General features: G+C 34.2%; 1 protein-coding gene across 1 annotated transcript; it reads right to left on the reverse strand.

Moving 5' to 3' along the window:
- Nucleotides 1-354: 354 nt before the first annotated feature.
- Nucleotides 355-7,235, reverse strand: LOC112006238 (probable mannitol dehydrogenase). Its single transcript, XM_065762841.1, has 6 exons — nucleotides 7,038-7,235; nucleotides 6,765-6,878; nucleotides 2,047-2,243; nucleotides 1,619-1,935; nucleotides 1,359-1,512; nucleotides 355-746 (listed from the first exon to the last, which is right to left on the reverse strand). The coding sequence occupies exons 1-6, from the start codon at nucleotides 7,136-7,138 to the stop codon at nucleotides 538-540; spliced, it is 1,092 nt and encodes a 363-aa protein (XP_065618913.1). The 5' UTR covers nucleotides 7,139-7,235; the 3' UTR covers nucleotides 355-537.
- Nucleotides 7,236-16,013: the final 8,778 nt, after the last annotated feature.

The raw sequence follows: 16,013 nt of genomic DNA on the forward strand, positions 1-16,013 counted from the left end.
TATTCAGTTGAATGTAATGAAAGATTCACAACAAGAATTTCTTTCTTCATCTTTCTAGATTCTTCTTTCTTTACATAGACTTTGAACGTTTCACTTTTCTTTTTCTTAAACTATTAAAAATATTTCATTATCTATCTTTAAACTTAAAAAAATTCCCTTTTTATTTCATTTTTATTGAATTGGTTATCTATTTTTTACTGCTAAACTATTGAAAAAATTATTTAGAAGGTTAAGAGAAAAAAGAATTTCATACAAATTTTAGGGTCGAAAATAATATTTTAACTTTATATAGACAAAAGAAAAAACTTTGTTACATGTATTGTTGTCCTCACTTGTCCCAGCTAAATTTAAATCTTTCAACATAAACATCCATATATATTATTTTATTTATTACACATTATATGAAAGTTTGAGGGACAGGCTTATGGTAGAGACACCAGCAAAACATAATAAATTCAATACCACCCCATCCAACCAAAAAAACCATGGAACATTGGAACCATAAAAGAAAATTAATTAAGACACAAAGCTATTTCTTCAAGGCTTGGTAGCAGCCAAGGTGTTTCCAATGTCAATGACAAACCGGTATCTAACATCATTCTTAGCAAGACGCTCCATTGCGGTGTTCACATAATCCATTGAAACAACCTCAATGTCTGCCGTGATGCCATGTTTTGCTGCAAAGTTGATCATCTCTTGCGTTTCTTTCATTCCTCCAATGCCACTCCCGGCAACCATCTTCCTTCCTGATTTTTTTTTTTTTTGCAAATCTTAGTAACTCTCTTAACTAATAATGAAAAATATAAACAAAACTCTAATTAAGAGTAATCTTAATGGATAGGATTATTGTATAATCTTAAGGATGGGGAAATTCAAACTTCTCTCCACCCTTTCCTCTAAGGCCAAAACTTATAAAACAATAAAGTAAAGAAATAAGAACAAGTAATACTAGTGATATTATAATTAATTCAGACCACTGCGCACTCTTAGCACAATGGTCACTCCACAAGTATAAGTACTTGTAAGGTGTGGAGAGTAAGGGCCGAGGTTCAAGTTTCTAAGAAGGAGCTTCACATACTATACACTTAGATTAAGATAGAGTAGAATTTCTATCTTGTATATATATATATATATATATATAAAATGAATAAATGAATAATTCGACATTTATTTATTTATTTTATTTGCGAAATGATACAAATCACATTTGTTATTATCTCGATTTTTACCTTCTTTTTTTTTTTCGTGTAAAATTGGTAGAAAAAGCCTCTACATTTTTCAGATGAAAAGTTGCAAAGCACAAGAAATGGAAATAATGGAAAATTTATCATGGTCTTAAATTCTTAATAAGCAATTACCCGAAATCAATGGAAACACAGGTAGCTCTAGTGGCTTGTCTGGTACACCCACCATGACAAGCGTTCCATGGGACTTCAATAGACCAAGCAATGGAAAAATGGGGTGCACTGCAGAAACAGTATCAATGATACCATCCATTGTGTTCATGGCAGCCTGCACAAATTTAATATATATTCATCATCAACACCCAATATCTCAAAGTACAACCATTGTGAGCATGAGTTCAAAAGATGGATAGTATCATAATCTAAAAATATACCTGAATTTGGTCTGGATCACGGCTAACCAAAAAAGAATCAGCACCAAGATGTTCCAAAGCCTCATCCTTCTTGCTAGGTGAGGTACTAATTACAGTCACTTTTGCCCCAAAAGCCTTAGCAAATTTGACAGCTACATGACCAAGCCCACCTAATCCCACAACCCCAATATGCTTACCAGGTTGGGCTAGACCAAAGTGTTTCAGGGGACTATACACTGTGATCCCAGCACAGAGTAGTGGAGCACCAGCATCAAGTGGCATATTTTCTGGGAAATGAACTATGTAGCGCTCATTAGCTACCATTGTGTCTGAATAGCCTCCATAGTTGAATGTTCCATCATGGTAAATGGAATTGTAAGTGAGTATCATTTTGGATTCTGGGAAATGAACTATGTAGCGCTCATTAGCTACCATTGTGTCTGAATAGCCTCCATAGTTGAATGTTCCATCATGGTAAATGGAATTGTAAGTGAGTATCATTTTGGGACAGTAATTTTCAAGGTCATTTTTGCAGCTCTCGCAGGAGTGACATGCACCAACCATGCATCCTACGCCCACTTTGTCTCCAACTTTAACTTCATTCACCTTGCTCCCTATTTCTGTCACTTCCCCAACAATTTCGTGCCTTCGACACAAAAATTTCAATGTCAATTTTTACTTGTGAGATTTCAAAATGTAAACTTTCTTGTTTCCATTCTCAAAGTTATGTTCTTTATAAAACTAATCATATTGAACTATGATATATCACTTTGTTAAGATGTTTACAATTAATGTATATTCTTATTCTAAAAAAAATAATCTCTTTGTATAACATTTAAATTGTTGTAATGTGAGTTCCAATTAGCTTGACTGGTAAAGTTTATGATGGTTGAATAAGAGATCTGCAGTTCAATTCCCGCCTACATCAAAAACTAATTAGTATCTTACTCTGACGATAAAGAGTTATTATCAAGAGTGGATGTCATAAATTTAAAACTCTCAAAAAAATTGTTATAATAAATTAAAAAATAAATATACATATATTCGTCCAACATTATCTCTTTTCTAGTCACATTGGCCGATGCATTTTAAAATTGTTTAATCATAATTATTTTGATTTCGAACTTAGATGCATTAACCACACCACTTTCATCCATTTCTCTTGGAATATTATGAATGGAATTTAGTGAACTTTTAATCTAAAAATCAAAGTATGTGATGCAAGCCTTTAGAATTTTTTTTTTTTCATTATCTCTTATATTTGGAATAATGTAAAGAATTCTTTTATATTTATGTTATTTTGAGATTTTTTATACATAAAAAAAATTATATAAATGAATTTTTTTTGTTTTCTTGTTTTTGTTTTTGCTAATCATACATGTGCTCAATGATTAACAACTCATGTGAATATTATATAAAACACTTTCTTTAACAATTTGATGAAAACTTATTAGCAAAAAAAAAAAGTTTTGATAAAATCAATCCTCAATCATAGAGACGTAATCAAAACAATTGAAAGCTAATTAGTATAATAAGCAATGAATAAAACTTGGAGATGAATTGTGAAAGTTTACAACCAAAAAAAAAAACCATATTATACTAAATTTAATACCTAGCATTTTTTTTTTCTTTTGCTTTATATATATCATCATCATCATAATCACTTGACATATATTTTGAGAGGATTATGACTTAATTTGTTTGGCTATTGTCTATAGATTTGCTTATAAGATAACTATGAAAAAAAAATGAGGTGATTAAGTGTAATTTTCTTAAAAATTACTTGCAATGACTATATCTAGATATTGGTATAAAAAATTAAAATTTTTCTAAAAGCTTGGAGGTCCCTAGCTAGGAAAAGTTTCTCTTCAAACAAGTTTGTAGAGAAATCCTTCAAAATCCGCTAATATATTTTTATTGAATGTGAATTTTGATATTTTATCAATTAGATTGCATGTTTGTATTATATCCTCCATCCACGCTAACAAAATTTCAAGAAGGTCAAAGATTAATAAATATGTCATAAATCAAATGTTTAAATCTCTATTTTTATGATAAAAATTATGCATAAAAAATAAGTTCATTGTTTGGATAGTAAACAACATTCGATTTTGATATGCATGTGAAGAATATAAAGAACATGTAATCGAACGGTGAGATTTTAAATTTTTAAATTTAATAAAAAAATAAGAGTAGTTTGAAGAGTTTCTCTCCAAATTAATTTGGAGAGAAATCTCGTCCTTCATGACTAACCTGACCTCCAAGTTGTTCTGCTATTGGTTGCTTACATAGTTTAGATGAAAAAAGATGCAATGTTATAAGGCAAAGTCCGTGATACGTATTAGGAATGAAAATACATTTTTTAAATAAAAATTGGCTCGATCACATCATATCATTTTTTTTTTTATATTTTATAATAAAGTTGTGTACTGAAAGTTCTTTTTTTTTATTTGATTTGTGTACCGAAAGTTCTAATTGGATCAATTGACTATTTTTTTCCAATCCTTCTAAATATATATATATATATATATTTTAATGAAATGTAATTACTACACTGCCCTTGTGCCAAATTACTATCCTTTATTAAAGAATAAAAAAAAATTCATAATAAATTCATTATAGTTTACTGTGGTTTCAAATCAAAACATAAATTTCACAAAAGTTTCGATTAAAATAAAAAAAAAAAATTCAATAAAAATATTGAGCTAGACTGCAAGCACAACGTGTTCATGAAAAAAATTATTATTAAAACACAAAATTAAAAAAAAAAAGAATAATAGAGTTTCACTTAGAGTAATTATTTTAATATGCTTATAATATGTGACATGATCTAAGGAGAAAAACAAATGAAATAAAAAAGAAGAAGGCATCACTTGTTGCAACCACAGTATAACCATTAGATTCTGAATGTTCAAAAAAATAGTCAAATCCTCAAAAGGATTTGAATACTTTTGTTTATCTAAAAATAAAATAAAATAAAACTAAACTTTTTGATTTTAATATTTCTTTAAAATTTAAGGTTTAGTTTGTAATGATCCTAGGATATTGGGGAATTACTTAATTTATTTACCTCTTTCTCTCTTCATATATATAATATTAATACATTATTTTACAATGTGATCCATTATCAATGATGGGACTGACGAAGTAAATCATGGAAGAGGTAAGCTTGACCGACGAGGAAAGCCTTCAATGACGAGAAGACACTTTACTGACGGGGACAACATTTCATTCAATACCATCAGTAAATGACAGGGACGGTTACAAAACCAGTTGGACAGACCGTTGGAACAAAATTAAAGCCACATGATGAGGCCAGAAAACGTTACCCAGAGGTAAATTAAACCACCATAATTACCCAACGGCTAGAGCCTACAACAACATATATAAATCCCTCACACTCTCCCAAAGCAAAGGTATGAACATATTGAGATTGATACTATTTGATTGCTTATTCTTGAGTAATTCTTGACACTAACTTTAGCATCGGAGACGTTGTGGCAGGCACCACACCGGTGACTGTCCTTGAGAAAACATCTTTGCAAGAGGCCTAAGATCGTCCCTGTCTGCATTCACTGACTGACGAATTCACACTTCATCAGTTTGGCGCCGTCTGTAGGGATCGACATTTTTCGTGTTCAAACTCGAAATAGTGGTTTCCTACTCTTGTTCTTTTTAGGATGGAGTCCAATCAAGATTCTGCAACCCTAGCTCAGCAAGTTCAGGCCCTTGCAACCACAGTTTAAGAGATGACTAGGCAAAACCAGGAAATGAGGCTACGACTTCAGCAGGAGGAAAATCGTTCGAAGGGAAATCAGGAAGGCGAAGGGGATAGCAACAGAAGAAGCGACCATCGAGGGCTAAACACTCCCGCTGAGCAAAATTTAGACATTCTTCGGGAAATGAGGAGGGAGATGGATGAACTAAGGAATGCCATCAAAGAAAAAACAGATCGAAGCGTGGATCGGATGGTTCGAGCGACGGATTCGCCATTCACAACAGCAGTCCTTGATTGTCTAGTGCCGTCAAAATTTCGGTTACCTCAGCTCAAGCCCTTTGATGGGCTGAAGGACCCCCAAGATCACCTGAATACTTTCAAAATGACCCTGGGGCTTCAGCAGCCCCCAAGATTAAAATAAAAAAATTTCAACAAAAATATTGAGCTAGACTGCAAGCACAACGTGTTCATGAAAATAATTATTATTAAAACACAAAATTAAAAAAAAACAAAAAGAATAATAGAGTTACACTTAGAGTAATTATTTTAATATGCTTGTAATATGTGACATGATCTAAGGAGAAAAACAAATGAAATAAAAAAGGAGAAGGCATCACTTGTTGCAACCACAGTATAACCATGAGATTCTGAATGTTCAAAAAAATAGTCAAATCCTCAAAAAGATTTGAATACTTTTGTTTATCAAAAAATAAAATAAAATAAAACTTTTTGATTTTAATATTTCTTTAAAATTTAAGGTTTAGTTTGAAATGATCCTAAGATATTGGAGAATTACTTAATTTATTTACCTCTTTCTCTCTTTATATATATAATATTAATACGTTATTTTACAATGTAATCCATTATCAACTTATCCATTTTGGATCTCATAAAAAAAATATCAATTTTGGATATCTATTTAAATAATAATAATAATAATTGTAGGGGTAAAAGCTCATATATATGTAATGGGCCTAAGGCCCTAATCGAAGACTAGAACGTGTCCGAAGAGGAGAAAAAAGAGGGAAGAGAAAAAAGAGAAAAACTGTAGATGGTTAGAGTTCAAAAACAAGATTCTAAGTCATAAATTATCTCACCGGATGTTTATTCAGTCAGGCTTTATGAGTGTTTTTATGTTTATTTATTTTTGAATTTCATGCTAGCCGTTGTTTAATTCCCATCCAGCCCAACTCTTTCACCCACTTTTTACAAATTCATTATCTTGAATTTATTGAGCTTAAACTCTAGATCTTTTTGGCTTGGGCTATAAATCTTAATCCCATAATAATAATAATAATAATAATAATAATAATAATAATAATAATACCAATATCTATACACTTAAAAGTTGTAAGTACGGGAAAAACCCAGAAAATTTTTTTTCCCCCGAAAGGAACAAACAGAACTAATAAAATTCAAAAATAGTAGAAGGAAAAATTAAAAAAATACCCTGGAACAAGAGGGTAGAATGAGAAGCCCCAATCATTCTTGATGCTGTGAAGATCGGAGTGACATATTCCACAATACAGCACCTTAAACCTCACATCCTCATCCCCTGTTTCCCTGCATTAATTAATTTGTCATTTCAACACAATCATCAACTCATCTCATCAAGGTTAGTAAAGATCTTTCTCGTTTTTGAGGACTATGTGTACAAGTTTGTGTGTGTAAAATATTCACTCCTCTTGATAGTAATACAAAGCGAATATTCATGAACGTTACCTTCTAGAGAAGTTGAAAGGAGAGAGATGGCCAGATTGGTCTCTAGCAGCCCACCCAAAAGCCTTCACAGGGTGTTCTTCTTCTGGTGGTACCTTTGCCATTTGAGTGAAGAGTAGAGAACTGATGTGTTATTGCTTACAGAGTGGAAGAGCAAAAGTTCGATGAATTGGTCTTGACTCTGCTTCTCTTTATACAGAAAGAAACGTATGTTAGGTATAGATGGTACCTGAGGTGGTGAGATTCTCTCTCTGAATAAGTCAAGGGGAAAGATGTAGAACCTTTTTTTTTTTTTTTTTTCCTGCTGATGGATAAGAATTAAAGAATTTCACTGACATAATGATTAGCTAAGGTACATGTAATACCCAGTAAAGGTGGGGTATTGAAGTAAATTTTTGGGGAGGGGGGATTTTATAATTAATATTATTAAGAGGGTTTATAAAGAATTAGGTTGAAACCCTAGTTATATATAAGTTAATTAAGTTAGCGTATAACTATAAATATTTTTAAATGAGAACTTCTCAATATATTCAAGTAAAGAAGGATTGACGGCACATTTGATGTAAGAGCCTAAGACATCTCATCCTAATTAAATCTAAACTTTATATGAAATTAGAATATTTTTATATGGGTATTTTTGGCACAATTATCTTGTGTAAAAGACAGTAAATAATAGAGAAAAAAATAATAGGTTTATGTGATAATAACGTATAGTCAATTACAATCTACTATATAAAATAGTTGTTGTACAATATATATATTTGCGTATGATACTAGCATTATTATTGTTGCTCGCTGTCATGACAAATCATTTTCATTTTCACCTACTTTGACAATAGCAAAATTCAATTTCCTTCATTAGAGCATCCATAGTAGTGGAGTCAAATTTTTAGCTTTTTAGCACCAAAAAAAGTCACTTTATCTATTTTACCTTCTCACATCTAACAGCAGTGGTTTTATTTTAGCTTTTAACACAATAAAATAATATAAACACTACAATAAAATAATATTTCATTCAATCACCAAAACACAACCACAATTATCATCAAATCACTACACAAAGACACAAAGAGAGGAAAAGTAGTGTGAACGCTATATAGAGACACGGAGAGAGGAAAAGGAGTATGAACGCAAAATGAAATGCAAAAGAAAGAATAAAAATAAAAAAAGTAGTGTAAACGCAAAATTTTAAAAAAAAAAATTACCTTTCAGCTACCGTGCACAGTCAAAAATAGTTGTGCACTGTAGTTGGAGCCAAAAAGCATTACTTTGGCTCCATTATTATACATTTTGAATTTTAGTGGTGCTAAAAATAGATATATAGCTATTTAGCACCACTATTGCTAGCGCTCTTATATACTATTTGTTGGGCTAGACAATGAAAGATATCTTTTATAGCTAGAACAAATTTTATTTGTATTTTTCGGTTACTTTGTTAGTCCTCACCATTTTGGATTTTGCAATGAGCTATTTTCTAAATCGATTTGACTATTTTCCCCTAACTCATTGTTAGACTATTGAAAAGACTTCATTTTTCAATCACATGAGTAGGGGTGTGCATGGGTCAGGTTGAGAGGATTTTTTGACCCAACCCACCATGGTGGGTCAAAAAAAATTCAACCCAATCCAACCCAACCCACATAGGTCGGGTTGGGTCGGGTAGAACCCATGAGTTTGACAAATTTTTATTATTATTATTATTAAATTGAGTAAAAAAAATATAAATATTAATATATTAAAAAAAATCCAAAGATAGTATCAATGTAACTTCTTAAAGGAAAACCTTTGATTCTAGAATTCATGGTTACATGTTTGTCTTTCATGATTGAAGTAGATCCGTTTTTTTTTCTGTTGCTTCCGCTGCGTGTGTTTTGTATGAGATACAAAACCAGATTTTTCCAACAGTCGGACTGAGGAATAATCAACCAGGGAAGGAAAACTCTCCATGGGTCTGCGTTTGCCACTAAACGAAGAGTGGGTGAAGCTCAGTGATCGGACTACCGTGAGGGAGAGGATCGAGTGGCTGAGCTTGGCATGTGTGGATCAGTGAGATGATCGGACTACCGCGTCTGGATTGGTGTGAGCTTGTGGAGTGAGCTGTTCTCTCTCTCTCTCTCTCTCTTTTGCGTGTCTAACCCGAAAATGGTTTGCAGTAAACATGAAAATGTAAAACCATTTTCGGGTCAAAGGCTCATTTTACACGGTCAATTGAATTGGTTTTACAAAAAACAGCCTAAAAAAAAAAAACACTCACAAATGAGTCTTAAAAACTACTATAAAAATTTAACATTTATAATTTCGAGTGGAATGGCTTCTTCTGGCACTAAAATGCCTATTCATCAACACCAGTACATCTGGAATTTTGCTTAATGATCAAAATCAAAAAAAAAAAATCCAGATGGGTGGTGGTGGACTTTGGGGTTTAAAATGTGAATATGAAAAAAATAATATTTGATTAAAATAGTGATATAGTATTGAGATTGATGTATAACTATAAAAAATATATATAGTTAAACTAGAGAAAGTGGATTTTTTGGGGTAGTTTAGCTAAATATTTAAGGAGACTGATGTAAATGCTCCACAAGCTAAATTTTTTAGCTTGTTTGCTGTGAATACTCTAAGTACCACTACCATTGAGTTCCCATTTTCTCTCTACATTTCTCCCAAATTTGGGGAGATTGTATATTGGTGGGTCCAAGGAAAAAACATCTGGGCCCGCCAATTTTCACTCCCAACCAAACAACACAAAAAATGATTCTCTCATATTTTCTCTTCTCTTTTTTCTTTCTCCCTCAAATCTCCCGAACTAAATGGACTATAAAAGTAAAGAGTGAGGGTTTGTAAGTTGTGAGTCTCTCTTGTTATGGCAATGTTTACACAATAAAACTTCTTTTAAAGAAAAAGAAAGGCTCCAATAGATATTTAGGGTAATTTTAAGCAGCAAAATGAAGTCATTGATTTGCATTTCATCCTTTTATTTTCTCCCTTTGTTGCCTTTTTTTTTTTTTGGGGGGGGGGGGGGGATGATATTTTAATTTAAGTAATAAATTGGGTTTCTTTTTATTAGTTTTTTTTTTTTGAGGGAAATATTCAAATAGCTACAATCATATATACAAAGGTTATAGTGTAAAGCATCCCATCACTAATATTAGTATTAATCATTTTCTTACCTTCCAACTTTCATTCGTATAACTAGAATAACCAAATTTTAATAATGTTTTTTTTTTTTTTTCCTTATAACCACTCATATTTGAGAAATGTATTTAGATTTAAATTTGAAATTTGAAGTTTGAAATCATGCATAATCTAGTTGCCTAAATTTAATTATTTGTTTAGTCCTTGCCCTCTTGTGTAGAGTTGCGTAAATTTAATTATTTGTGTAGTCCTTGCTCTTTATGTGAATTTTATAATTATTAATGGAGTAGTTCTTATTTCATGACTAATCACCTTAATCCAAACTTTTGGGCTGAAGAAGGTGTTAGGATACCTTTTTTTTTTTAACACCTAATTTTATTGGAGTACCACCTATTTATACCACTAATAAGCTATTGGGTTTTCCCAAATATTTTTTGCTCTATTATTATGCTAATCACAAATATTTCATATCTCATTATCTAAATTGAGTCATGATATAAACTATCACAAAAAGCCCAAAAAACTCATATTTTATCTAATTTCATTATCATTATTTAGCTAAGCCCAAAACCAGCCCTATGAACCCAATAAACACATTCTATTCTATTTAAAGCTCAAGAATACATATGTTTGACAATATTTGAAAAGCCCACGATTCAAATCCATGGCAAAACAATTTTATCAATGGAATTCAAATACATAATCAAAGTCCATGGTTTAAACTCATGGCAATTTATTTATCCAAAACCCCATTCACATTAACAATATCAAAGCCCAATTTTCATTGGTAATATCAAAGCCCAGTTCCCGCTGGCAATATTTAAAGCCCAATTTTCATTGGCAACATCAAAGCCCAATTCTCATTGACAATATCAAAATGCAGTTCTCGCTGGCAATATTTAAAACCCAATTTTCATTAGCAACATCAAAGCCCAATTCTCATTGGAAATATCAAAACCCAATTCTCATTGACAATATCAAAAGCCCAACTTACGTTGGCACTATTAAAAAGCCCAAGCTAACTACTTGGCACTATTCTATCAAAAGCCCAAGGTTATTAATGCTTGGCAAAATACTATATCATAATTATTTCACTTAAAAGTCCAATAATGAACAATACTTTAGATTCTTAAACATATTACTGTAATATTACAAGCTCATGAAATTTATGAATTATCTATTCTCAAAACCCATGGCAATCATCTTATAAAAGCCCATGGAAAGTTATGATTATTAGATCCATGACATTTATTTATTTCATATTATAAACTCATGTTCACTATCTATCTTACATCACAACATTCATAATATTTATTTCCAAAACTCATGGTAATTATTCATCCTACATGTCCACTATGATAATCTATAGAAAAACTCATGAGAACATCATATTATTTCATTATAGTGGTTGTGACCATATTTAAAACCCATGGTAAATATTATTCTCAAGAATAATATTGGGGACAATATTTTAAAAAGCCCCAAAGAAAATATCATTTACAAAGTAATCCATAGTAAAAATTATAGAAACTATACAAGTTGTTATTTAAAGCCCATGGGAATTAATACCAAAATTTATCATAAATATTTATTAAAACTCATGGATGTATTTAGTAAAATTAGGGCCACAGTATCCAAGGTCTTTGAACCTACATTGATGTATTTCTTCCTGAAATTCTTCCATCTGCCTTTGAGACCTTCGTACCCCACCTAATTTCTCCTCCATAGATACAATTTCGTTAAAATCTCTAAAGCATAACCAAGGGAGTTGATACCTTTGGTTCAGGCTTCTCAAATATCCCAAGATTCTTTTCTACGATGGGTTTCAAGGTTTCCATAGAATCCCATGATGCGCCACTTGAAACCTGAGTTCGGGTCAATCACAAATGCATCAATGTAATTTCCTAAGTAACCTTGAATTTCCACTTTGATGTCCCTACTCCATAACAAAGCTAATCCCTTGCTCCTCTCCGAGCTAGGAACAATCAAACCATTAGCAAACCAGTTTTTACCTTCTCTTTTTCCATCTGATATTTCTTTAGCTTTGTCTCCAAAAGGAAGACAATTTTGGGCTTCCAACGTTGCATGAGCTCACGCAACACTTGAATTGTCTGGGGTTCCCAAGCCCCTGGCAGTTCCATCCTAAGGCAATCATTGATCTCGGTGGTGCTGCTCTGCAGTCACTGCCATTTCAACAGATATATTTTCACCCCCTTCATATTTTCCTTCACATATACGTTTCTAAGCTCTACCATCAGACTTAAAAAGCATTTCAACATTACCTTTTCTTTTTTTTATTTACCTCTTGGGCTTGTCCAGACATCTCAACATCTTGGGCCTTTCCTTTTTCCCTTGCTATTTTTTTCAATCTTCCCCATACTACTGGTTTTTCAATTCGGTCTAGGCCTGGTTGCTGCACTTTCCTTCCCTCACTTGTATCTTCCTTTTCTTTAGGCTTTATCGGGCTTAAGACTTCCAACTCCCTTATAACCGGCCCAAATTCCTTGCCAACTTCTACTTTAAGTTTCTCATTCCCATGCACTTCCTTTCTGACTAATTCAATTCCATCACCTTTTTGCTTATCACGTGCTACCTGCTCTAGCCCCATTTTCAAACCCACTAATGTCGTATTGTCCCATCTGTTTAGCCTTTCCTTCCCCCTATGATTTGACGTGATTGTCTCCCTCACCGTGTCCAAGGTAGCTGCATCCACCATGATCAAACCACCACCCATATCACTGGCTTTTCCACCCTCTATTCAGGAATACAATTTCTATCACAATTCTCATGTGTAGGGGTGTGCAAAAAACCTACCGACCTGCCAAACCTAACCCGCTGGGTTAGGTCGGTTTTTAGAGCTTGGTGGGTTGGGTTGGGTTACAAAATTTTTTTTATAGCGGGTTGGGTTGGGTTTGGGTCATAAAATTACAAACCCGCCAAACCTGGCTCGACCCACCCATATTTAATATATATTTAAAATATATTATATATTTAATAAATTAAAAAAAAAAAAACCAGTTGTAGGGCACTTATATATATATATATATATATATTATATTTAATAATTAAAAAAAAAAAAAAAACAGCTGTAGAGCAGCACTTCCTCGATTCCTCCTACTAATACTAATTTAATATATATATATATATATAAATATATTATATAATTAATAAATTTTTAAAATAACCAGTTCTTTTTATCCTATATAAAAACCAATTAGTTCACACAAACCCTAGTAAATTACTATTATTGTTTAGTTATTAGCGTTGTTTTCCTTTAAGAAGTTACATTGATANAAAAAAAAAAAAAAAAGAGGATTGCTCATGAAAGAAGTAAAAGCACTTCACCTGGACGAGCTTATGAACATGGCCACCAGCCACTGTGTTGAAGGGGACCCCAGAAAAAGCCTTCAAATCGTCCGCCGTAACTATGCTATGGGCCCTCTCAACGGCCAGCCTTTCATCCCCCCAGATCGTGGAACGAGAAGCATCCCCTTTCTCCTTCTCTTTCTCCGACAAGCGTGGCCTTTTAGTGACAGGCGTAGGAAGCTCCTCCACTGAAGTAGATGGAGAAGTAGTCCTCGTCGTCTCAATGTCGGAGACAAGAGGAGTAACGGAGGCAGGAGGGGTGGCAGAAGGAGTCCTCCCTACTACGCACACAGTCTTTTTCCCTATATTCGACAAGGGCTCATCCTTCTTTGCCCTCGTCTTCGCATACATCTCCTTGTTGAACTTAGACGTCATTTCTGCCGAAAGAAAAAAGTTAGTCCCGAATGGAAACACAAGAAATGAAGGAAGAAAAAGGGCCAACACTGACGAATCTGGTACTTACTCTTTTTTCCTTCTATTTCAAGATTTTTTAAGACGAAAGCAGATGGCTCAGGCCCGAGGCAGTAGAATGCAAGAGTTCTGGGATCCACGAGATCGTCCCAGCTCTCGATAGTCTGTGAGTATTCAATGGCCTTCTGTACTCGTTCCCTGTACCTGCTCTTAAGCTTTGGTCGTCTCTTCACTAAAAAAAAAAAAAAAAAAGTGGGTTTAGCAGCCATAATAGTAAACACAACGGAATTCAAGAAACGAAGAAGAAATATTGACGCACCTAAAGTCGAGGTTTCCCATCGCCGACGTAACCTCGGGAGATCACCCCACAACTTACCCGAGGGTGTCTCAAAATCGTCCCCAGACACAAAGAAGAACCTGGACTTCCAGTACCTGAAAAAGGACAGCAAACCCTTGACGATCCTAGTCCTTCTTTCCCAGGGCACCAATTCATAATACCCATGTTCCTTGGACGCCTTCAGACGATATAGATAGATAAGCTCGTCCACCCTGAGCATGTCCCCGTCATTGGCTGCCAGCCAAATCCCCGTACAACTCACCAAGATCCTCCACGAGTTGGGCATTAGCTGCCTGGGAGCAATACCAAAACGGTCTAAAAGCTTCATGAAGAAGGGATGGACCGGGAACCTCAATCCACAAACGAAGGTAGATTCATAGAAGCATACCTCGCCGGGAAAGAAGTGATAGGCCCGATCCCTCTCACCAGGTAGACGAACCCTAACCCTGTCTGGGAATTGAAATCTGTCCCTAAATCTACCTAAGGTTTCCACGTCCAACCCACACTCCTCCTCCAGAGCATAAAAAGCCCTAACCTCTCGAGGGGTAGAATGGGCTGTATCTTCCTCTACTGGGTTACCGCTAGACGATAACCCAGTCTCGAGTTCGCTAGACCTGACCTCTGACATCGTCCTCTCCTTCACTAATTTTTCAAACCACTCGACGAATTGATGTAGAAGAGGCAGTAAATCTGCCAACACGACGGCCAAACTATTGCCCTCGTAAACAAAGTTTTCAAGGTAAGGAAAAGTTCCTAAAGCCCCCCCCCCCCTAATCGAGCAAAAAGGAATGAAATCGAAGGGCAATTTGACTTAACCTCAGAGCTACTGAACATGGAAAGCTAGAAAACACAGAAAATAAAAGGCCTAAGGTACCCTAAAGCCAAAAAGAAGACAAACAAAGAAGAAACAGCAAGGAAAGAAGAAATAAAATATCAGAAATTTACAACGACAGAAATAAGCAAGATAAACAGAAAGCCAAAAAGAAGGACATACCTCGGAGAAGAAAACCGTGGCGCTACGCAGAAAAAATCGCTGGGAAGAAAGGCAGAGAAGATGAGAACCAGAGCAATAATGGAGGAGCTTTTTCGAAAAAGTGAAAAGAAAATGATGAGAAGAGAGGAAGTTTAAAACCAAAGATCGGGAAGCTGAAAAACCAACGGGAAAATCAAGAAGACTCATCATGTGAAGCATTAACTCGCCCAATCAAAAGGTGCCACGTGGGCCACAACCCAAAAGGAACCGCCGCAGCTCATTAAATATGGCTCAAAAACCCAACCGCCTACTGCCCAGAAACCTTTCACCTTCCTTGGTCAACACGACATGTCATGACGACCACAAAATCTGGGGGCAACTGATGGGACTGACGAAGTAAATCATGGAAGAGGTAAGCTTGACCGACGAGGAAAGCCTTCAATGACGAGAAGACACTTTACTGACGGGGACAACATTTCATTCAATACCATCAGTAAATGACAGGGACGGTTACAAAACCAGTTGGACAGACCATTGGAACAAAATTAAAGCCACATGATGAGGCCAGAAAACGTTACCTAGAGGGAAATTAAACCACCATAATTACCCAACGGCTAGAGCCTACAACAACATATATAAATCCCTCACACTCTCCCAAAGCAAAGGTATGAACATATTGAGATTGATACTATTTGATTGCTTATTCTTGAGTAATTCTTGACACCAACTTTAGCATCGGAGACATTGTGGCAGGCAC

Source organism: Quercus suber, unplaced genomic scaffold (genome assembly GCF_002906115.3).
Source record: "Quercus suber isolate HL8 unplaced genomic scaffold, Cork oak 2.0 scaffold_20, whole genome shotgun sequence".
Classification (NCBI taxonomy): Eukaryota; Viridiplantae; Streptophyta; class Magnoliopsida; order Fagales; family Fagaceae; genus Quercus; species Quercus suber.